Raw genomic sequence first — 24,761 nt, 5'->3', positions numbered from 1 at the left:
TGTGAAATGTTGCCTGCCAGGGGAGCCCACCCAAGCTGGTGGTCCAGGGTGTTTGTTGGGGATCAACACATAACATATATGGCCCCTACATGAGTAATCTCAATTACTGAAGTTCTAGAGCCCCATAGAGAAGGCAGGTGTTCATTATAAATCACGTTGTTAGCATAAACTATAAGAACAAATTAGTACCGCACGCCTCAAGGCCTCAGGCATGCGAACATACTGTTATCAGACTGAACATTCAAAGAGCTCCGTTCCCAGGTGCTGGCCAAGGACCAGTCATGAAAACAGGGCTTTCCCTGAGAATGTGCAGGGTTTGAGCAACCCAGGCCTGCTAAGTTAGCCCATTTCCACACAGAGTTCTTCCTGGACCAAACCTGAGGAAGGAAGCACCCATTTTACTCTCTAGTCCCTCACCCTTCAGTGTGTTTCTTATTGGCACTTATCACTATCTGACTTTGAGCTATATAATCATTTATTTATTTGACACTACTTAAGTAACATATATTTCTTATCTATTATCATTCTTTCTCCACTAGAATATAAGGCCAGACACTGTTTTGTTCACTGTTGTGTTCTCAGTGTCTGAAACAGAGCTTGGCCTATTGTAGGTACTCAACTGATATTTGCTGAGTAAATGAATGAATGAAAATGATCATTTATGCAATTACTTAGAAATGCCAATAATACTGGCTGGATCTCAGTTATTGGGACATGCTGTTATTCTATGAATGACAATTTTCTCAACAGTTTATTTCTCTTTCCTGAACAGGTCTATAATTCAGTAGCCAGATCTTTCCCTCGAAGGTTTGTTTTGCCCTTACATGTCGGTTTGAATGCCCCTGAGGGAAAGAACCTCAGCCCCTTGACCTATTCTTCAGCCAGTGCTGTGAAACAGGCTGATGGAAAGGTATGCTATGAATGGACATTAGACTACGACTTTGATCCTCAGTAGTGTTTCTTCATTCACTAGTAAAGTAGTGTGGCTATGTAGTGTGGCTGTTCTCCACAATGTTTGGTGCCCAGTAAGTTTTATAACATTCAGCTGAGCAGGGTAAGGTCATGGAGCATGGCTTGCAAAAGAGCCACAGAATTCTGGGTGGGAGTGAGCAGTGTAGTTACCTATCCCTTTTGTGTTTTGAAACAAATATATGAAACTTTCTAATGGTTGTGGAATGTCTAAGTATTTGAGATAGGAATTGACCATCCCCACCTTTTAGATAATTTGCACTTACATATCATTGTGTAGCTAACAATGTCTCAGCTTTAGTAGAATAAAAGCCCACTTCTACCTCCTATGCCATTTGATAACTTAGTCACAAAACCAGATAATCTTTTATATGTTCATACACATGATGAAAAGAGGAACAATATTAAAAAATGACATAGAACCTCAGTTTTCAAGCCCTGTCACAAACTCTTATAGGGTGTTAGCCCCACGCTGACCTACACTGAAAAAAGTAAGAATTAAGCAATCACTACAAATCCTTTTATGCCCTCATTTAGATTTTGTGCTCTTATGAAAATCTATATCCTGAGGACCTAGAAGAGGAAGGAGGTGTTGAATTTCCCCAGATCAACTATGGCCAATTCAGTGGCAAAAAGTATCAGTTCTTCTATGGCTGTGGCTTTCGGCATTTGGTGGGCGATTCTCTGATCAAGGTTGACGTGGTGAACAAGACACTGACGGTAATGAAATTCTCTTTCCTTTTCTGAACTCTTAAAAAACCTATTCTGCCCTTTGAATTAATTTCTGTTTTTTTTTAAGGTAGGTCTTGAGATTTTTTACTATTTAAGCAGCTCAGCCACTTACTTTTATTAAATCTGAGAACCATGGAATCACATAGATTAGGGGTATGTTCCCTCTAGGGAATCTGAATGAACCACAAGCCCAGAGAAACAATTCTATGCTTGATAGTATTTTGAGAGAAATCATGGGACACCTCTATTTCAAGCTGATGGGAAACTATAATTACACCAGTTGTGTTTGATGATAATGGAATCTGCAGCTGCAAAAGCTCCCTCTCCTATATTTAACTCAGTAAGCCCGATTCTTCTACTGTTGGACCGTTGCACTGACAGTCAAATTCATGCTGGGACTGACAATAACTATAGAAAGCTTCCAGTTCATAACCAGTCTTTTATCAAATACTTTTTTGGGGACTTACAGGTTTGGAGAGAAGATGGCTTTTATCCCTCAGAACCTGTTTTTGTTCCAGTACCAGGAGCCAATGAAGAAGATGGTGGGGTTATTCTTTCTGTGGTGATCACTCCCAACCAGGTAAATGTATTTCTGTCATCGTCAGAAAGAGAAATAGCACTGGGCCTTCTGAGGGTTATATTTAGTGATGCTGTTGATGGTTTATTTTGATTCCAATTTGGCACCTTCTCCCTTTTCTTCCTCTCCTTATTATTTGGGTACCCTTTTATCATAATCAGTACTTTATTACTGTTTTAAAGTTCTATTTTAGAACCATAATAATAATTAACATTTGCATAGGAATTTATTTACAAACCTCTTTCATACATATTATCTTATTTAGTCATCAAAACAACTTTGTGGGGTACCATTTTACACGTAGAATTTGTAACTTAAGGAAGTTGAAAGAGACTTGCCTCAGATCTCATAGTGGTAAAGCCAGTATTTAAATCCCAAACTTCTGAATTCTAGTGTAATATTTCATACCACCATCTGTGCTGCCAATTTAAATTGAGTGACCCAAGGAACTTCCCTCATGGTCCAGTGGGTAAGACTCTGTGCTCCCAATGCAGGGGACCCGGGTTCCATCCCTGGTCGGGGAACTAGATCCCGCATGCATGCCGCAACTAAAGAGTCTGCATGCCTCAGCGAAGACCCGGTGCAGGCAAAATAAATAAATATTAAAAAAAAAAAAACCTAAAAAAAAATAAAATAAATAGAGTGACCCAAAAATCTAATGTGATAGGCCCTGACCTAGTGTCTCAAAAATGTTGATATCTTTTTTTTTTTAATGTTTATTTATTTATTTGGCTGCACTGGGTCTTAGTTGCAGCACATGGGATCTTTAGTTGTGGCATGCGGGCTCCTAGTTCCCTGACCAGGGATCGAACCTGGGCCCCCTGCACTGGGAGCATGGAGTCTTAAGCACTGGACCACCAGGGAAGTCCCAATAATGTTGATATATAACTTCTTGTCTAGGGCAGTCTTGTGGCAGTAGGTTCACTTTGAGTACCAGCTTTGATCAATTATTACTGGCTACCTGGGGTGTTGGATTCTGAGGCTTTTTAAGGTTTAGATGTGGAAAGTGCTGTGATCAATTAATAATGCCTGCCATGGGCTTAGGAGGACTTTGTCCTCATGCCAGGTACTTGCCACTCCTGTAATTAGACCAGGGCAAATCTCAGTCTGCCTTGCAATGCTACCTTTTGAACAGCTCCAAAGTAACACAAAATGGAGACATTTCATTTTAGAAGAATTTTTATGTCTCTTAGGAGATTGAAAGGGGCAGGTAAAAAGATCCTTAAACCCAAAGAGATCCTATGAAGGTGATTGATACAGAGAACTTATTCTTTGCTCTACATATGTACTTCTTCAGGTGTAATTTCCTTTTCTGTTCAGTTCAGCATTCTGCAAACATTTAGTGAATGAATAGGCAAGGCACTGTGCCAGATGCTGGGGGTGGACATGAAGATGAGTAATATGTAGTCTCTTAGGAATTTTACAGCCCACTGGAGGAAACAGACAGATTTTTTTGTAGGAAAAAAATAAGAGAGAATATTCAGTATTGGCTTTCCTTTTCTAGAATGAAAGAAATTTTCTCCTAGTCTTGGATGCCAAGAACTTTGAAGAACTGGGCCGAGCAGAGGTGCCTGTGCAAATGCCTTACGGGTTCCATGGCACCTTCGTGACCATCTGATGGAACATCCACAAGGTCTGGGAACTAGGCTTTAAATGAATGTGCTCTGTACAAAAGAGAGAGCAAAGGTGCACCTTACCTTCCAAACCATAGACACCTGGTTTTAAAATTTCTATTAAAAATGGAATTCATGAGATAATTATGGTTTTATATTTTCTTAGGGATCTTCCTTGAAAACATTAAGCAAGTGTTGATACAACCTTTTGAAGAGAGTTTTAAATTTATATTTACTGGATATATCTTACAGGTAATAAGAATACATGAAAGAAAAACTAGACCTGATTATCACCACCAGATAAGTGGGTGACAGAGGTTCCCACACTTGGGAGAAGAAATACAGATAACCATAGCTAGTAGAATACGAATATAGGTCTGAAAAGCCCCTTGTTTTTTCCATTACAGCCTGCCTGTTGCTACTGGTCCTAAGGTACTCACAGAGGCTGTCATGCTTGGAGGCTCCTTCTAAACTGGCTATTTCTCTGCTGTCCAGAGCAGACGCCACTGCAGTTGAACCACCAAGTACCACCTCCTACCCTGCCCCCAGCTCAGCCTTGGGAGGCTGTTGTTTTGAGGGATGTTGTTAAAATCAGGCATTTTTTCCTAATCTCCAGGTGTCTAGTTCTTCAGAGAACGATGAAAAGTTGGTAGTTCTTACCATTCAACCCAGCAATTCCACTACTGGGCATATACCCTGAGAAAACCATAATTCAAAAAGAGTTGTGGGGCTTCCCTGGTGGCGCAGTGGTTGAGAGTCCGCCTGCCGATGCCGGGGACACGGGTTCGTGCCCCGGTCTGGGAAGATCCCACATGCCGCGGAGTGGCTGGGCCCGTGAGCCATGGCCGCTGAGCCTGCGCATCCGGAGCCTGTGCTCCACAACGGGAGAGGGCACAGCAGTGAAAGGCCCGCGAACCACACACACACACACAAAAAAGAGTTGTGTACCAAAATGTTCATTGCAGCTCTATTTACAATAGCCAGGACATGGAAGCAACCTAAGTGTCCATCGACAGATGAATGGATAAAGAAGATGTGGCACACATATACAATGGAATGTTACTCAGCCATAAAAAGAAACGAAATTGAGTTATTTGTAGTGAGGTGGATGGACCTAGAGTCTGTCATACAGAGTGAAGTAAGTCAGAAAGAGAAAAACAAATACTGTATGCTAAAATATATATATATATATATATATATATATATATATATATATATATGGAATCTAAGAAAAAAAAAAAAGGTTATGAAGAACCTAGGGGTAAGACAGGAATAAAGACACAGACCTACTAGAGAATGGACTTGAGGATATGGGGAGGCGGAAGGGTAAGCTGTGACAAAGTGAGAGTGGCATGGACATACACACACTACCAAACGTAAAATAGATAGCTAGTGGGAAGCAGCCGCATAGCACAGGCAGATCAGCTTAGTGCTTTGTGACCACCTAGAGGGGTGGGATAGGGAGGGTGGGAGGGAGGGAGATATGGGAACTTATGTATATGTATAACTGATTCACTTTGTTATAAAGCAGAAACTAACACACCATTGTAAAGCAATTATACTCCAATAAAGATGTTAAAAAAAAAGTTGGTAGTTCTTCATTTAATTGGGCAACAGGTGACACTAGAGACCATATAATCTTTGCATGTCTAAACCCCTTTAGTTTTATTTTTATTTTTTTTGCTGTACGCGGGCCTCTCACTGTTGTGGCCTCTCCCGCTGCGGAGCACAGGCTCCGAACACGCAGGCCCAGAGGCCATGGCTCACAGGCCCAGCCGCTCCGCGGCATGTGGGATCCTCCCGGACCGGGGCACGAACCCGCGCCCCCTGCATGAGCAGGCGGACTCTCAACCACCACGCCACCAGGGAAGCCCAACCCCGTTAGTTTTTACCAACAGCCCAAATCAGTCTAGATCTGTCATTTAAACCTCACGTCAAAATACCGTGTTCCCTTTTCCTTTAGTTATACTCCAAGCCCAGGCCAGTTAAACTGTGCATGTTCCATGTGCATGTTGAATGGTGCTGGAGAAGCCCCCCCAAACATGTAGTTTGGGGCAGTGTGAACTCATTAGGCTCACGGCACAGTCCTGGACCAACATAGTCAGTTTCTCTTCAGTTTTCCTTGAGAGTTATTATAAACATCACAAACCCTATTCACCTTAGCAAAGGGTTCCATACATACAAATGCCACATGTCAGGGTTTGCATTGTGGCAATAAAATAAAGGTTCTAAGTTTTGTGTCTGTGTTGGTGAGATACAGAGCAATAGCAATAGGTACGGAATAGAAGATGCCTAAACAGAACTAATATAGCAGATGTGGGAGCGTAGAGGCTGAGATAACCATAAGAACATAAATTCCTTGGTGTTTCACAGAAGTCTTCAAAAAGGCATTGTACTCCCCCAGATCAGACATGGAAGTTTGATCCAGATCTTATTTGGATCTGAAAGGTGAAGAAGACTCCAGTGGACATCTGGGAGGTACATAGGTCTCTCTGATCATGTCTTTCTTCTGTTTATAAACCTTTACTCCATCCTACTACACAGAGAGTAAAGCTCAAACATAAAGTTTAGCAGTATAAAAATAAGATTTTGACCCAAGGATACCTGAATTCTGCCTTGGCCCTGCCATCTATACGGTTCTTGAAGGAGAAGACAAAAAAGGATCAACAACATTTTATAATCTAGGTGTATATGCCTGGTAATCCAATGCAGAAAGTTCTGGAAATTGAGCATATGACTGAGGCTCAGAGCCTAGGCAGGGCCTCTTCCTTTCCCTAAGTCCAACTCATCACTGGACAGTGTCCAGAGACTCAAGGAAAGGAACTGTGTGGTGCACAAGTGAGGGGAAAAGGGATTAGGGTGCATCCTAGTGACCTTATCTTAGTTACATCTGGAAAGTTACTATTTCCAAATAAAGCCATATTCTGAGGTACTGGGGGTTGGGACTTCAACACATTTAACTTTGGAGGGGACACATTTCAATGCATAACAGGATGACTGAGGGTGAATTTGGTGAGCACCTTTACATAGAATTAGCTTTAATAAAAGAGTAAGAACTCTGCAAATGCAGTGACATATTTTACTAAAGCAAATAACTAAAGCAATTTCTCAGAAATTCTTTCTACCTTTTACCTTTTATTTTATTTTGATTCTTTAAACTGAATTGGGAACAAGGGAAGTGTTTGTGTAACCATTGATGGTTATAGTATTTATCTCTGATGCAGTCAATGCCTGGGAAACATTGTTTGTAAGTGATCCTGGGTAAATAATTCACTTATCTGGGTCTGTGTTTTCTTATCTGTAAAGTGAGAGGACTGAACTAGATTTTGAGTTTCCATCTCAAAAATCTCTGGTTTATAATTATTTAAAGTTCATTACAGCCCAATGGGGGAAAGGAGAAAAATATTTGAAAACGTGTGAGGAAGTTTGCTACACATTAATAATTTAATGCACAACAAACAGCATATATAGCTGGAGACAGGAGACATCTGGGAGAAACCATCATGGGGCTTATATTTCCACCACGTCCATGATTTTATCCCTCCTTTCCAGTGCCTGGAACAGTGCCAGCCACAGTAGGTATTCAGTAATTAATGAAAGAATGAATGTAGGCGAGAAATGCACTGGTGCGTACTGGGAACTATAAGTAGTTTGGCCACCGCTTATGAGTAGATGGCGAGGAAACAAGATTCTTTCACTCTGGAGGTGTCTACATTGGACAGAGAATAGCTAACGTCTGTGTGTTCATGGGTGCATGTGTTTATACTGCAGCAACCCAGAGTGATAAACGGCTCCATGCATGCATATGGATGATAAGGACAGCTCGAGAGTTTCCCTTTGTAAGAATCTTTACAAATAGTCCAAAGGTAGTATCATTTCTTAAAGCCACGTGGTCCCACACGTGCACTCAAATTTCTGCTCCCTTTAAGCTATAAGTAGGCTGGCCCTGGGACTCGTCGCAGAGTAAGCAGCGACTGGAGGTTTCTACAACCCAGGTCTTTCTAGAAGGGAGTGAGAGGGACCTCATTGAGCAGACGTAAGAATGAAGTACACTAAGACCCCACCCACCTTATTTGACCGCTCTAAGGCGGACCCAGCTCTCTGATCGCTTGCTCTCCCAAGAGATTGAGATAGCAAGAAACGCCTGTTACGGCCTCCAGGCCGGCAGAGGGAGCCCAGTCGCAGGGTGAAGCAGAGAGCACGTCTGCCGGGCGCCGTCCGCACTGCGCAGCCGCGGACGGGCCTTTCCCCCACCCCCTTTCTCAGCCTGGCGGCGGGCCTAGGGCGGGAGGCGCTGGAGGGGACGCGGGCTTGCAAAACTATGAGCGCGGCGGCTTCGGGCCCTGACCGGCGGGCGCGAGTGTCCCGCCTGGTCTCCTTCAGCGCGACCCATCGGCTCCACAGGTGGGGTGTGCCTACAGTACCAGTGGTGGGGGCAGCACCTTCGAGCTCCGGAGCTAGGTCCCGGGTGCGGGAGGGGTACGGGTGCCCGCTGATGAGAGGGCGGGGGGCGCGGTGCACTCCTGCGGCCACCAGGCTTCGTTGATGACGTCATAACACCCGCGACCGGCGTCTACCAGCCTTCTGGGGATCGACGTGACGTTGAAAGGTGTTGAACTCGCCCAGGTTACACAGTGCCAGGCACATCGTAAACACTCAGTACATGTTAGCTACCCATAGCTAATATAGTTACAGCAAGGCGAGTTTTGTCCACTTTATACCGAAGAGAAAATGAACCCAGATGTTCACTTTCCTGAGAGCAAGCAGCGCAGTTGGGATTTGAGCCCAGAGTACTCATACTGCTTCATCGCACTGAAGAGTTGATTTTGAGCAGGGTTTTGCCACTCATTAGCAAGCTCCACTCTCTGAGCATCTGTTTCCTCGTCTGCAAAATGAGGATAATTTCTACCTAACAGTATTCACCTATCCATTTATTCCTTGGACAGGTATTTGTTGTCAGGTCTTGTGCTAGGTAACAGGGATGCAGCAGTGATCAAGACCTGTCACAGTTTTCTATCTGCAGTGTACAAACTGGCCAATTTTGTGGAGAGTACAGTGAGATAATTTTGTGCAAAAGCTTTGTGAACTGTAGTACTCTAAATGTAAGAAGTAGATGAGCAGGAGAAAGGAAAGTAATAAAGAGAGTCTCAAAAAAGAAAGGCGTTATGTAATAGGAAGCTCAAACATATGAGAGTGGTACGGCCTCATTGAAGATGCACAGTTGATTGGACAGGTATATGTATAAAAATCCATTAAGAAAATGGATTTCTGCCTGGAACAACGGCTGAGTATTGTACTTTTAAAATTTAACCTGCTTTGAATACCCCTGAATGGATTGAAGTTATCAGTAGGCAATAGTTGAGGGATAATGAAGCAAGATTTTAAAGAGAAGATGTACTAGGTCATGTAATTATTTTTCAGGGGGAATGAGATTTTAAGCCACTTGAGGATAAGCGTCTTTTTCTTTTTTAATCACCATGTGCCCTTGCTTCATTCAGCCTGTGCCTAGTATGTAGTAGGTACTCAGTAAATGTTGAATTGAAAAATGGAAGGGCCTTGAGCAGATCAGTTGTTGAAGTCTTGCTGTGGAACAAGGATGTTGAATTTACTTAAGCTAATTTGTATGGTATAGTCCTCTAATTAGGGGGCATACACTGGTTCCTGACATAAAATTGAGTAATGAAATCAAATTGATTTATGACTCTCCATTTGATGAGCTAAAGAATAGTAAGTTGTGAAGTTTTTCAAAGGCTAGAGCAAACAATAAGCGTAGGGAACAGAGAAGGTATCTGAACATGTATCATGTTGACTTTTTGTTTTTTTTTTGGTCAGCAAATCTCTGAGTAATGAGGAAAACTTGAAACTGTTTGGGAAATGCAACAACCCAAATGGCCATGGGCACAATTATAAAGGTGAGAGAAAAACTGGTGAAATTTTAGCCCTTTCGGTAGTGATGAAAGAGTGTTCAGCATATACAGTCTAAATGAGTATAAGAAACCTTATGGACAGAACATGAATGCTTTGAGCCTTGAATGAGAAATTAAATGGAAGTTCAAAATGAAAAGATCTGTTGCCTTAGTTGGATGTATCTTAAGTTTTACTATGCAATTGTCTGCTGTTATAGATCAAAACAATGAATGGCTTAAATACTTTTTTCCTTGGCCTTAAGAGTACATGACGTTCTTTTGGCACCATGTTTCCTTCTAATTAGGTATTGCTGAGGTCAATGTTAAAATTAGATTGTATTCATTGAGTAAATAATGACTGACAAAGGGAGCATATTGGCTCAAGATATGCAGCATGGCAGGAAAATAGGTTGGGTCTAAAACTTTGACAGTAGTGTTCCAAGAAAGTAATTAATTTATGCAAGGACAAGGGACTTGATTATTTGAGATACAGATGATATCTCACAAAACAGCTATGTAAGCCATAGAGCATCACAGCATATGGTATGATGGAGTAAAAAGACCAGAAAAGATGTCAGAAGTTTGGGATTTCTAGTTTAGTTACTGCCTAACTTACTTGACCTATGATATCTCTCATTCTCCGTTTGCTCACTTCTCACATAATACCTAATGGTGTCTGTATGGAGCTGAAAAAAATATGAAAAAGTCATTAATTTGTAGAGCACTCTGATCATCAAGATTTTTCAGAAGTTTCATACAAGTACTTGTTAATTTACAGAGCATTACTATAAACTGTGTTTACATTCACATGAGTAAAGGAATAAGAATTTTAGGCCCAGTAGTAGTTTTGCTTGCTCAGAAAGGTACTTGGACCAGCTCAGTGTGTAGCTGAATTTCTTCCTGTATATTTTCTACTTTTACAGGCAGTGATCAAGCAGCATCTTGATCTTACCTAGTGGAGATTCCTTCCAAGTGCATCATAAACAGAATTTATACCCTTTTTGGCCTTGGCTAAGCACCTCTAAGTTCCTCTGCCTTGGTTGATAAAAAGATCTAAACTAAAAGATGTTCTGGGGGAAAATATAGCTTTGTGGGGTGAGATCTAATAATTTATGTTAGTAACTTGTGTTTGGATGTTACTCTGTTGAAAGTCATGTTTCTTTTTGGTATTTTGTTTTCTTCCCCATAGTTGTGGTGACAGTACATGGAGAGGTACGTGCTGAAAATGTGGTTTGTGCACATTGCTGGGCCCTCTTTCAGCCAACGTGATGGATTCTGTGCTGAAAAATTCTGTTCAAATCAGTATTGCTTCATTGTTGGTCTTTGTGTATGGTGAGCTGCTGCCATTTCAGGCCTTTCCTCTCCCAAAATGTCCTCTTTAATGTGCTGTATGTGGACAGATAGAAGAGCAGTACAGTGAAAAGGAAGCCTAGAGCACTTGGTGTTTCCATGCTGAGATGGATTGTCTCGGGGATGAAGGCCAATGTGGGGACAATTTCTGCACATTGTGCAGCTTAATAATTTACCAGAGGTTTAAATATGAAGAGCATGTTATAGTAATATTCACCTTTGTTTACTTTTTAGATTGATCCTGTTACAGGAATGGTCATGAATTTGACTGACCTCAAAGAGTATATGGAGGTAATGGCATGTTGGATGCTTATTTTGTGCTGTCTTCTGAATATAATATTTGATGGCCCCCTTTTCACTTCCCCAACCAAGTATCATCAGAGGTCCTATGACCTGGCAAGTGGAATTGGGTGAGGGAGTGGGGTAGTAGTTGGAGGAACTTCTCTCAATGTTCTCCTAAAGGTGTTTGGATGACTTAATGGAAATTAGTCATGGTTGTCTTACAATGATAGGAATAAATGTAGCGTGCTCATCTTGTATTTTTTGTTGGTGTATCCTGATTTTCTCTGTTTAACAAATTCTGCCCTTCTTTCAAGACACAGCTTTCTTCTTGAAACTTTCTGCTTCTTCTGTGAATTTTCCTTACACCTTTGATCACAGATTTTAGTACTACCCTGTTTTATTCACTTTAGCTTTATTATAAACTCACTGGGGCAGTTCATCATAGGGATAACAAAAAAGAGGCTGTTCGGTAAAAGACTTACTGATTATATCATTACAGAATTCTTGGATTGTAAGAGACCTCAGAGGTTATCTAAGCCAACTTCTTCATTCCATAGGTTGAGATTGAGAGATGCTGAACAGTTAACCAACTGACTTGCCCTAGGTCATGTAGTTAGTCCTTTACAAAGTTGAGATTAGATTTTCTTCCATCCACCTTAGTTTTTAAAATGCCTTCATTTCACCTGTTTACTTTGCTTCAGCTTTGCTCCTTATTTTGTTCTAAAATTTGACATTTGTTTCATAAAAATGCTGTTATTAATAATCATTACTTCTTTCACGTTACTAATCTCCCATATATTCAATAAGTATGCCTGCTTTGCATCAGTCTTTGAGCTGAGTACTAGGAATCCAATGATGAATGAGACATAGCTGTTAGCCACAGAGTGCTCACATGACTTTTTAAACTTTCTTTTTTTTTTAATTAATTAATTTATTTATGGCTGTGTTGGGTCTTTGTTGCTGTGCGCAGGCTTTCTCTAGTTGCGTCGAGCGGGCGCTACTCTTTGTTGTGGTGTGAGAGCTTCTCACTGCGGTGGCTTCTCTTTGTTGCAGAGCACAGGCTCTGGGCGTGTGGGCTTCAGTAGTTGTGGCATGCGGGCTTTAGAGCACAGGCTCGGTAGCTGTTGTGCATGGGCTTAGTTGCTCCGCGGCATGTGGGATCTTCCCGGACCAGGGCTCGAACCCGTGTCCCCTGCATTGGCAGGCGGATTCTTAACCACTGCGCCATCAGGGAAGCTCTCACGTGACTTTTTATAGCAGGTAAAGAATAGTAAGTGCTCAATAAGTGTTGCTTGAATAAATGAATAGGAGAATGAGTGAATGAACAAACAGTACTATGCTCAAAGTACTGTAGGAAAGCTGTAAAGTCAGAGTGCTTACATTTACTGGTGACATAAAAAAATATATATATATACACACACACACGCACACACAAATACAAGACAACAACTTGAGAAATATAAGAGGCACCCCAAGCAGGCATACAGTTAAATACTAAAGGAGAGGTTCTCTACACTTTTTCTCCATATTTGCATACCTGAGGGATACCACACACCACACACTTTAGTACTTTTACATGAGTAAAAGTGGCTGATCATGGCATACAGAGTCAAATTAGAAGGAGCCCTGTAGAAGAGGCTTCAATGGAAAAGTTGAGATCTGAACTGGAATTTTCAATTAAAACAAAGATTAAACAAAGGTTTATTTTCTTGATATCCATATGGATATCATTTGATTTATTTTAAAAGTTGTTTGGTTTAGAACTTACTTTTTTTAATATGATTCTGATTTTGTTCAGACAATGATTGCTATTGTTGTCATTAATGTACCTTTCTTGGAACCATACCATATGGAAACTTAGATTGTTTCACAAATGCTTTTTTTATTGAAATATAGTTGATGAGCAATATTATATAATTTACAGGTGTACAGTATAGTGACTGACAATTTTTAAAGGTTATACTCCATTCATAGTTATTATAAAATATTGGCTATATTCCCCATGTTGTACAATATATTCTTATAGCTTATTTTATACATAATAGTTTGTACCCCTTAATCCCCTACCCCTTTACTGCCCCTCCTCCCTTCCCTCTCCCCACTGGTAACAACTAGTTCTCTTCATCTGAGAGTCTGTTTCTTTCTTGTTATATTCACTAGTTTATTGTATTTTTTAGATTGCTTAGATGTTTTACAATAGCTAAAAGTAAAAATTTACAAAGAATAAGGCAATTACAATTCTTGCCATTGACAAAGAAAAACATTATGTTTAATATTCCTAATACAAGTATTAGGAAGCAATAGTCTTTACATGTTTTTATTTTTTCTTCTAAGAGCCCGAGAGCATTCTTAAATTACACCTTACAGCAGAAATTTAGAACTCCTTACATAATTTTAGTCTCAATCTGCTTTATAAATGTAGTACTCATTGAATGTTTGTCCTAATTAAATTGTGGCATTGTGCTGAAGGTGAGACTGTTAGGGAGAAGTATTTCTAGTAACATTTTGGACAAAATTCACGAAGTATTAAACTAAATTCTGAATCACAATGACTTGTTATGAGAAAGCTCCAGTGAATTCTCTATTTTTTGGTTTCTTACCTCTTTGCATTCAGTAATGAGGATATCCAGTCATTGTGGAGAGCTAGGCCTTACTTTATTTTACAACTTTAAACATTCTGAGATTGTTTTATAAGACACCAAGTACTTGCAAGTATCGAGTTAGTGACTAAATGATAAGGTAAGGTTTAGAGGCAAAGGTAGGATACTTTGGAATATGAGTCATAAATGGAATTAGTGATGTTTTTCCTTTGTTTTGTCTATAGGAGGCAATTATGAAGCCCCTTGATCATAAGAATCTGGATCTGGATGTGCCGTATTTTGCAGATGTTGTAAGGTGAGTGACTATTTTACTTTATGTAAATAGTAAGAAAGAAGAATCGATTTTAACATTTTACTTGATTATTGTGTGATTTCTAAAGTTTTAGTGTAATATCTTTTAAAACTAGAATTTCTATTCTCTGTAAGTATTAAACATGAAGTTTTGTTTATTTGCCTTTTGATCTTCTTTCCTTTTCTTCTACAGCACGACAGAAAATGTAGCTGTATATATCTGGGAAAACCTCCAGAAATTTCTTCCTATAGGAGTTCTTTATAAAGTAAAAGTATATGAAACTGATAATAATATTGTAGTCTATAAAGGAGAATAACTCTTAGAAGTTAATACTATAGAATGATTTAATTTTTTTCCATATTTGAAGAAGATCTTTATCCCCTTGGACGATTAAGAAGTCATCACATAATTGTTGCATCTCCATATTGAGTTCTGGAGCACTTGATTTATTGGAATCATTGTGAATAAGACCTGTTTTAGACTCAAATCTATTTTAAAATCAAATTTGTAATGTATTCTGAGTATCATTTAAAGAGTCTTTCATCTATAGATTAAAATCATTTCAGCAAAATGTTTGGTGTAGAATTATATGAAAGCAAAAGAAATCTGTTTTTTCCATTATATCATTTGTAGTATTCATTTTTTTTCTTGGTATAATGTAAATGGCAAAAATGTTTATAAGACTTACAGTAGGTGAATCTTATAAAAAATAAAATACAGGTGATCACCAAGTCTAGAAACATAGACAACATTCTATTTCTTAGTAGATTGAGCTCCCTTGATCACTTCTAGAATATGCTAAAGGTGCAAGTTTATTCAGTGAAAATTAGTCACAAATCATCTGAGGCAATGCATTGTAAATAGGTGTACAAGGACTGATGGGAATGTTGCTTTAATACACATTGTTCATTGCACATTTGCACAGCTTATTGAACTATGAACTGCTAGTGAGGAATAGCACATTGAACATAATCATGGAAGATCAGTAAACTGCTTATGTATATTTGTCTGTGTTTCCAGACCTTGTGGCTACATGAACAATTTAAACTCAGAAGGCTGAAGAATAATCACATGTATTAAACCCTGTTAAAATAATCAACATGAAAAGGATATATTACTCTGTAAAGGATCTCTTATATACAGTTTTTCCTAATTAATTCCATTTTGTTCTGATCACTAAATTTATCTGCTTAGTTGAACTATATTTTTCATCCCTGGTATCTTTTTCTGATGCCTAAATCCACAAGAACGTGTTTGCTTTCTTTGCAAAAAGAACTGTTCTCACTTGTGTTCTCATTTGTATTCTGGACTTCTTAAATATAGGGTTTCATTTTTCTCTCCACATAGCAACTAGTACACAATGGACTCTTAGAATGTTGCTGCCTGAAAATAGTAAAAGGACATGTGTGGTGATTACTATACTAAAAAAATTTTCCAAGGAGTACACTTTTATTTTGGAGAGTTATTAACTACAGGAATTTTATGGTAAATTTTGACAATAATACAATGCCCACTTGATTAAATTTAAATGTGTTTTAGTTATCAACACAATTTTTATGTTACTTATTCATGTATATTTTGTATTGATTACTTGAAAGGCAGGATAGCGATAATTTGCTAAGGCACTTTATGTTTTAATTCCCACAGCTTCCATGCAAGGTATTATTCCCACTTTACAGATGAGAAAATTAAAATTGAACTGAGTTTAAGCTACTTGCCTAAGCTCACTCAGCAAATTAATAGCAAACTGAGTGTTTGATACTCAGTCTGACTCTCAAGCACACACTTTTTTTTTAAGGAATTCTAATAATTTACTTGGCTCTCGTCTAAAATTGTTAATAAATTCCCTTTGATACACCCCAGTAACACTTCCTATATCTCTTTTTCTCTCCTTTTCAATTTTCTGTAAACCCACATTACTCTGGAGCCTCTTATTTACAAACCACACTCCAATACAGTTCCCCTTTTCTCAACTGGTTTGCATTTCTGTCCATGCCTCTTTGTCACTTATTTATTTATTTACTTTTTGGGCTGTATTGGGTCTTTGTTGCTGCGCGTGGTTTTCTCTAGTTGTGGCAAGCGGGGGCTACTCTTTGTTGCGGTGTGTGGGCTTCTCATTGTGGTGGCTTCTCTTGTTGAGGAGCACGGGCTCTAGGTGCGTGGGCTTCAGTAGTTGTGGCATGAGGGCTCTAGAGCACAGGCTCAGCAGTTGTGGCTCACGGGCTTAGTTGCTCCGCAGCATGTGGGATCTTCCCGACCAGGGCTCTAATCAGTGTCCCCTGTATTGGCAGGTGGATTCCCAGTCACTGCGCCAACAGGGAAGTCCCTGTCACTTATTTTTAAATTACCCTACATCAATTAGCTTTTCTCTTCTTCCCACCTCTTCCTAATCTTGAACTGTGCATCTCAAGAGTCCATCAGTCCATCCTGGTAGAGTGACCTTTTCTCTGGAGGAAAAGATGGGGGGCTCATTTTTTCTCTTTCCCCAGAAGAACAGCTATCCTGAAGTTGAAATGTATATTCTTCTTTTTTTTTTTTAAATAGATCATTATTGGAGTATAATTGCTTCACAATACTGTGTTAGTTTCTGTTGCACAAAAAAGCAAATCAGCCATATGCATACACATGTCGCCATATCCCCTCCCTCTTGAGCCTCCCTCCCACCCTCCCTATCCCACCCCTCTAGGTCATCGCAAAGCACTGAGCCGATCTCCCTGTGCTATGCAGCTGCTTCCCACCAGCCAACTATTTTACATTCGGTAGTGTATATAGGTCAATGCTACTCTCTCACTGCACCTCAGCTTCCCCCTCCCACCCCATGTCCTCAAGTCCATTCTCTATGTCTACCTCTTTATTCCTGCCCTGCAACTAGTTCATCAGTACCATTTCTTTTTGTTTTTTAGATTCCATATATATGCGTTAGCATATGGTATTTGTTTTTCTCTTTCTGACTTACTTTACTCTGTATGACAGATTCTAGGTCCATCTACCTCACTACAGATAACTCAATTTTGTTTCTTTTTATGGCTGAGTAATATTCCATTGTATATATGTGCCACATCTTCTTTATCCATTCATCTCTCGATGGACATTTAGATTGGTTTCATGACCTGGCTATTGTAAATAGTGCTGCAGTGAACATTGTGGTACATGTGTCTTTTTCAATTATGGTTTTCTCAGGGTATATGCCCAGTAGTGGGATTGCTGGGTCATATGGTAGTTCTAATTTTAGTTTCTTAAGGAACCTCTGTACTGTTTTCCATAGTAGTTGTATCTGCAACTCATTGTAGTTTTGATTTGCATCTCTCTAATAATTAGTGATGTTGAGCATCTTTTCACGTGCCTCTTGGCCATCTGCATGTCTTCCTTGGTGAAATGTCTATTTAGGTCTTCCACCCATTTTTTTTTTTTTTAGGATTTTAAAAATATTTTATATAATGTTTTTATATACGTCTAGTTAATGTATAAACACAGCCTGAATAAGTACTTTACATTAAATTTAACATTTTCTTTAAATAGACAAAATTTTATATAATACAAAGCCATAAACCTTTTTAAAAAGCATTCAGGTATACAGAATTGTATTATGCATAATCCTTGGTTTATGACACACTCTTGCCACTGATCCATTCAGAACCTCTTTTCAGTCTGTTAGCTGGTTATATTTAATAAGATAATAAGCATCTATAAAGCCACAACCCAGTATAAAAACTGAGATCTTGACAACTGACATCTAGTCATATGTACTCCATCCATCCTCCTTTTCCTTCAGCTAGAAGTAACCATCATTCAAAATCTGGGTTCATTATTCCTTTGATTTGCATATATGTATGTATATGTATACGTGTATACAATTTATAGGGAATATATATACACATATATATTCCTTAAAACTATATATCTTTATATAACATATTTTTTAACTTTTTCACTTTGTAAACAGAACATTGTACACTAATGTTCTAGACTTAATTACTTAAATATTTTATTTGATATTAATATTATTATTGTTATTATTATTATTATTTGGGCCACACGGCGCAGCATGTGGGATCTTAGTTCCCCAACCAGGGATTGAACCCATGCCCCTGCAGTGGAAGTGTAGAGTCTTAACCATTGGACTGCCAGGGAAGTCCCTATTTGATATTATTAAGCTATGGTTCATTCTTATTGTTGAGTGTAGCTTCCACCCATTTTTTAATTGGATTGTTTGATTTTTTGATATTGAGCTCCATGAGCTGTTTGTACATTTTGGAGACTAATTCTTTGTCTCTTGTTTCATTTGCAAATATTTTCTCCCATTCTGAGGGTTGTCTTTTTGTCTTGTTTATGGTTTCCTTTGCTGTGCAAAAGCTTTTAAGTTCAATGAAGTTCCATTTGTTTATTTTTGTTTTTATTTCTGTTACTCCAGGAGGTGGGTCAAAAAACATCTTGCTGTGGTTTATGTCAGAGTGTTTTTCCTATGTTTTCCTCTTAAGAGTTTTATAGTGTCTGGACTTACATTTAAGTCTTTAATCCATTTGAAGTTTATTTTTGCGTATGGTGTTAGGGAGTGTTCTAATGTCATTCTCTTATATGTAGCTGTCCAGTTTTCCCAGCACCACTTATTTGAAGAGACTGTCTTTTCTCCCTTGTATGTTCTTGCCTCCTTTGTCATAAATTAGGTGCCCATATGTGCGTGGGTTTAGCTCTGGGCATTCTGTCCTGTACCATTGATCTATATTTCTGTTTTTGTGCCAGTACCATACTGTCTTGATTACTGTGGCCTTGTGGTATAGTTTGAAGTTGGGGAGCCTGATTCCTCCAACTCCGTTTTTCTTTCCTAATATTGCTTTGGCTATTCAGGGTCTTTTGTGTTTCCATAAGAATCATAAAATTTTTTGTGCTAATTCAATGAAAAATGCCATTGGTAGTTTGATAGGGATTGCATTGAATCTGTAGATTGCTTTGGGTAGTATAGTCTTTTTCACAATACTGATTCTTCCAGTCTAAGAGCATGGTATATTTCTCCGTCTGTTTATGTCATCTTTGATTTCTTTCATCAGTGTTTTATAGTTTTCTGAGTACAAGTCTTTCACCTCCTTAGGCAGGTTTATTCCTTAGGCAGGTATTTTATTCTTTTTGTTGCAGTGGTAAATAGGAGTGTTTCCTTAATTTCTCTTTCTGATTTTTCATTGTTGGTGTATAGGAATGCCAGAGATTTCTGTGCATTAATTTTGTACCCTGCAACCGTACCATATTTATTGATTAGTTCTAGTAGTTTTCTGGTGGCATTTTTAGGATTTTCTATGTATAGTATCTTGTTATCAGCGAACAGTGACAGTTTTACTTCTTCTTTTCCAATTTGTATTCCTTTTATTTCTTTTTCTTCTCTGATTGCTGTGGCTAGGACTTCCAAAACTATGTTGAATAAGAGTGGCGAGAGTGGACATCCTTGTCTTCTTGCTGATCTTAGTGGAAATGCTTTCAGTTTTTCACCATTGAGTATGATGCCTGCTGTGGGTTTGTCATATATGGCTTTTATTATGTTGAGGTAGGTTCCCTCTATGCCCATTTCCTGGAGAGTTTTTATCATAAATGGGTGTTGAATTTGTCAAAAGCTTTTTCTGCATCTATTTAGATGATCACATGGTTTTTATTTCTTAATTTGTTAATGTGGTGTATCACATTGATTGATTTGCGTATATTGAAGAATCCTTGCATCCCTGGGATAAATCCCACTTGATCATGGTGTATGATCCTTTTAATGTGCTGTTGGATTCTGTTTGCTAGTATTTTGTTTAGGATTTTTGTATCTATGTTCATCAGTGATGTTGGTCTGTAATTTTCTTTTTTTGTGATATCTTTTTCTGGTTTTGGTATCAGGGTGACGATGGCTTCATAGAATGAATTTGGGAGCGTTTTTCCCTCTGCAATGTTTTGGAAGAGTTTGAAAAGGATCGGTGTTAACTCTTCTCTAAATGTTTGACAGAATTCACCTGTGAAGCCATCTGGTCCTGGACTTTTGTTTGTTGGAGGGTTTTAATTACGGTTTCATTTTCATTACTTGTGATAGGTCTGTTTATATTTTCTAATTCTTCCTGGTTCAGTCTTGGATAATTGTACCTTTCTAAGAATTTGTCCATTTTTTCGTGGTTGTCCATTTTATGGGCATATAGTTGTTTGTAGTAGTCTCTTATAATCCTTTGTATTTCTGTGGTGTCAGTTGTGATTTCTACTTTTTAAAATTATTATTAGTTTATTTATTTTTGGCTGCGTTGGGTCTTCTTTGCTGTGCATAGGCGTTCTCTAGTTGCGGAGAGCGGGGGCTACACTTTGTTGTGGTGCGCGGGCTCCTCATTGTGGTGACTCCTCTTTTTGTGGAGCATGGGCTCTAGGCTTGTGGGCATTAGTAGTTGTGGCATGCGGCCTCAGTAGTTGTGGCTTGTGGGCTCAGTAGTTGTGGCTCGCAGGCTCTAGAGCACAGGCTCAGTAGTTGTAGCGCATGGGCTTAGTTGGTCCGCAGCACGTGGGATCTTCCCGGACCAGGGCTCGAGCCCATGTCCCCTGCATTGGCAGGCGGATTCTTAAGCACTGCGCTACCAGGTAAGTCCCGATATCTCCTTCTTCATTTCTAATTTTATTGATTTGTGTCCTCTCCCTTTTTTTCTTGATGAGTCTCACTAAGGGTTTTTCAATTTTGTTTATCTTCTCAAAGAAACAGCTTGTAGTTTTATTGATCTTTGCTATTGTTTTCTTCATTTCTATTTCATTTATTTCTTCTCTGATCTTTTTGATTTCTTTCCTTTTCCTGACTTAGGGTTTTCTTTGTTCTTCTTTCTGAGGTTGTTTCAAGTGTAGGGTTATATGGTTTATTTTTCCTGTTTCTTGAAGTGAGATTGTATTGCTATAAACTTCCCTCTTAAAACTGCTTTTGCTGCATCCCATAGGTTTTGGGTTGTCGTGTTTTCATTGTCATTTGTTTCTATGCACTTTTTGATTTCATCTTTGATTTCTTCAGTGATCTCTTGGTTATTTAGTAGTGCACTGTTTAGCCTCCATGTATTTGTGTTTTTTACAGGTTTTTTCCTGTAATCGATTTCCAGTCTCATAGCATTGTGGTCAGAAAAGATGCTTGATACGATTTCAATTTTCTTAAATTTTCTGAGGCTTGATTTGTGACCCAAGATGTGATCTATCCTGGAGAATGTTCCATGTGCACTTCAGAAGAAAGTGTATTCTGCCACTTTTGGGTGGAATGTTATATAAATATCAATTAAATCTATCTGGTCTATTGTGTCATTTAAAGGTTGTGTTTCCTTATTTATTTTCTGTTTGGATGATCTGTCCATTGGTGTAAGTGAGGTGTTAAATTCCCTTCTATTATTGTGTTACTGTTGATTTCTCCTTTCATGGTTGTAGCATTTGCCTTATGTATTGAGGTGCTTCTATGTTGGGTGCATAAACATTTTTAATTGTTAAATCTTCTTCTTAGATTGATCCTTTGATCATTATGTTGTATCCCTCCTTATCTCTTGTAACAGTCTTTATTTTAAAATAAAAAGTCTATTTTATCTGATATGAGTATTGCTGCTCCAGCTTTCTTTTTATTTCCATTTGCATGGAATATCTTTTTCCATCCCTTCACTTTCAGTCTGTATGTGTCCCTGGGTCTGAAGTGGGTCTCTTGTAGACAGCATATATATGGGTCTTGTTTTTGTATCTGTTCAGCCAGTCTATGTCTTTTGGTTGGGACATTTAATCCATTTACATTCAAGGTTATTATCTATATGTATGTTCTTATTACCATTTTCTTAATTGTTCTGGGTTTGTTTTTGTGGGTCTTTTTCTCCTCTGTGTTACCTGCCTTGAGAAGTTTCTTTAGCATTTGTTGTAAAGCTGGTTTGGTGGTGCTGAATTCTCTTAGCTTTTGCTTGTCTGAAAAGCTTTTGAGTTTTCCATCAAATATGAATGAGATCCTTGCTGAGTAGAGTAATCTTGGTTGTAGGTTTTCTCTTTTATCACTTTAAGTATATCCTGCCACTCCCTTCTGGCCTGCAGAGTTTCTGCTGAAAAATCAGCTGATAACCTTATGGGGATTTCTTTGTATGTTATTTTTTGTTTTTCCCTTGCTGCTTTTAATACTTTTTCTTTGAATTTAATTTTTGTTAGTTTGATTATGTGTCTTGGTGTGTTTTTCCTAGGGTTTATCCTGTATGGGACTCTCTGAGCTTCCTGAACTTGGGTGACTATTTGCTTCCAGATGTTAGGGATGTTTTTGACTATAATCTCTTCAAATATTTTCTCAGACCCTTTCTTTTTCTCTTCTTCTTCTGGGACCCCCTATAATTTGAATGTTGGTGCACTTAGTGTTGTCCCAGAGGTCTCTGAGATTGTCTTCAATTCTTTTTATTCTTTTTCCTTTATTCTGCTCCTGAGCGGTTATTTCCACCATTTTGTCTTCCAGCTCACTTATTCCTTCTTCTGCCTCAGTTATTCTGTTCTTGATTCCTTCTAGTGTATTTTTCATTTCAGTTATTGTGCTGTTCATCTCTGTTTCTTCTTTAGTTCTTCTAGATCTTTGTTAAACATTTCTTGAATTTTCTCAATCCGTGTCTCCATTCTATTTCCAAGATTCTGGATCATCTTTACTATCATTACTCTGAATTCTTTTTTCAGGTAGACTGCCTATTTCCTCTTCATTTATTTGGTCTTGTAGGTTTTTACCTTGTTCCGTCATCTGTGACATATTTTTATGCTGTCTCTTTTTTTTTTTTTTTTAATGAGTGGGACTGTGTTCCTGTCTTACTGGTTGTTTGGCCTGAGGCTTCCAACACTGGAGTTTGTAGGCTATTGAGTAGAGCTGGGTCTTGGTGCTGAGATGAGGAGCTCCATGAGACCTCAGTCTGATGAATATTCCCTGGGGTCTGAGGTTCTCTGTTAATCCAGTGGTTTGGACTCGGAGCTCCCGCTGCAGGAGCTTCGGCCCGACACGTGGCTCGTGAACCAAGGTCCTGCAAGCAGCATGGGGCAGCAGGAAAAAAACAGCTAACAGTAACCTAGGAAACTAACAGACACGTTAGAAAGAATATAAAAATAAAAATATAGATGAATCAGCAACTAGAAGGTACAACAGTACCACAATAGTAAAAAAAAAAGGAGGAGGGAAAAAAAGGGGTGGGGGAAGGACTTGGCTGTGGAGGGCAGGGCCTAAGCAAGGGTGAGGTTTGGGTGGTGGGTGGGGCCTATGCTTAGGACCCACAGGGCTGGAAAAGGCTGTGGGGGTGGGGCTTAGGCTTAATAGAACAGAAGGGGCCCAGGCGTGCCCCCCACCCCTGGCCTCAGAGGATGGGGGACCTCACCTGGGAGCCCAGCAGGCTTCCTGGGCTCAAGTGGGCACGGCAAATGCCCTCCTCTCCTCTCCTGCTCCTCCAGTCTAGGAGGGCCCCTCCTGCCTGCCTCTCTTTTTCTCCCCTAGGCTTCTTTCCTATGCCCCCAAGGACCCACATGACCTGGAGCGGGCTTTGGAGGGCAGGGGATTGGCCTGGGAGCTCAGCAGGGTACCTGGGCCCGAGCGGGCAGGGCAAACGCCCTCTGCTCCTCTCCTGCTCCTCCTGGAGGACCCCTCCTGCCTTCCTCTCCTGGTCTCCCCGGCCTCCCTCCTATGCCCCCAAGAACCCGTGTGGCATGGAGGGGTCAAGCACAGACTCTTAACAAAAGGATAGTGTATACATTTCAAGATTTTTTTTTTTTTTTTTTTTTTTTGCGGTACACGGGCCTCTCACTGCTGCGGCCTCTCCCGTTGCGGAGCACAGGCTCCGGACGCGCAGGCTCAGCGGCCATGGCTCATGGGCCCAGCCGCCTCGCGGCATGTGGAATCTTCCCAGACCGGGGCACGAACCCGTGTCCCCTGCACTGGCAGGCGTACTTTCAACCACTGCGCCACCAGGGAAGCCCTCAAGATTTTTTAATACCACATTATGCAGATCTGATATCATATTAGAAAAACATCATTTTTTTAATAGTAACAGGGACACTCCAGGTGTTTGTTGTTCATGAGTTGCTTCAAGAGAACATTTTTTCCTACTTGCTCTCCTTAGGAAAGTGAGAATTCTGTTTGTGTACCTACTGTCTGTCTGTCTGTCTATTTAGTGAATGAGTGAGTGAGTAGATGAGTGAAGGACCAAAGATAGGATATAGATGATTTCTTCTAAGTCTCCCTAGAACCTGCTATCAGAGACTTTAGTAAGCTCTATTTTATTATTGCTTTACCTTTTGGTTTTTTCACTACTCCGATACCTTGTGGGCAAAATTATTCTAAGCAGAGTATCTGGTAAATAGTACTCAATAATTTTCACTGATTAAATAAATGAATGGCGTAATGGTAGAAACTGCTCAAATTTTACAGTGTCTTATACATAGTGGACATTTGGGAAATATTTTTAGAATTGAATAACATGA

At 39.5% G+C, this 24,761-nt stretch overlaps 2 protein-coding genes across 10 annotated transcripts in view; both read left to right on the top strand.

Annotated features, from left to right (window-relative positions):
- The window catches only part of LOC113607157 (testis-expressed protein 12), a 52,302-nt gene extending 48,155 nt beyond the window's left edge, over nt 1-4,147 (top strand). For 8 of the 9 annotated variants that reach the window (XM_027082298.1, XM_027082294.1, XM_027082295.1 and 5 more), the window contains 4 exons: nt 773-910; nt 1,507-1,689; nt 2,171-2,281; nt 3,783-4,147. In XM_027082298.1, the coding sequence (XP_026938099.1) occupies nt 773-910; nt 1,507-1,689; nt 2,171-2,281; nt 3,783-3,896 (546 nt within the window). In that variant the 3' untranslated portion in view covers nt 3,897-4,147. Of the gene's footprint in view, nt 1-772; nt 911-1,506; nt 1,732-2,170; nt 2,282-3,782 lie in introns of those variants that run through there. The other variant, XM_027082302.1, reaches the window with a different exon arrangement.
- Nucleotides 4,148-8,150: 4,003 nt separating this feature from the next.
- PTS (6-pyruvoyltetrahydropterin synthase) lies at nt 8,151-14,942 on the top strand. The gene is made up of 6 exons (XM_027082310.1): nt 8,151-8,295; nt 9,724-9,803; nt 10,987-11,009; nt 11,382-11,438; nt 14,254-14,324; nt 14,514-14,942. Exons 1-6 carry the CDS (start codon nt 8,213-8,215, stop codon nt 14,635-14,637), a joined length of 438 nt encoding a protein of 145 aa, XP_026938111.1. The 5' UTR covers nt 8,151-8,212; the 3' UTR covers nt 14,638-14,942.
- Nucleotides 14,943-24,761: the final 9,819 nt, after the last annotated feature.

Source organism: Aethalodelphis obliquidens, unplaced genomic scaffold (assembly GCF_003676395.1).
Source record: "Aethalodelphis obliquidens isolate GAN/ISIS:26980383/991018 unplaced genomic scaffold, ASM367639v1 scaffold46, whole genome shotgun sequence".
Classification (NCBI taxonomy): Eukaryota; Metazoa; Chordata; class Mammalia; order Artiodactyla; family Delphinidae; genus Aethalodelphis; species Aethalodelphis obliquidens.
This window is presented reverse-complemented; position numbering and strand designations above follow the sequence as displayed.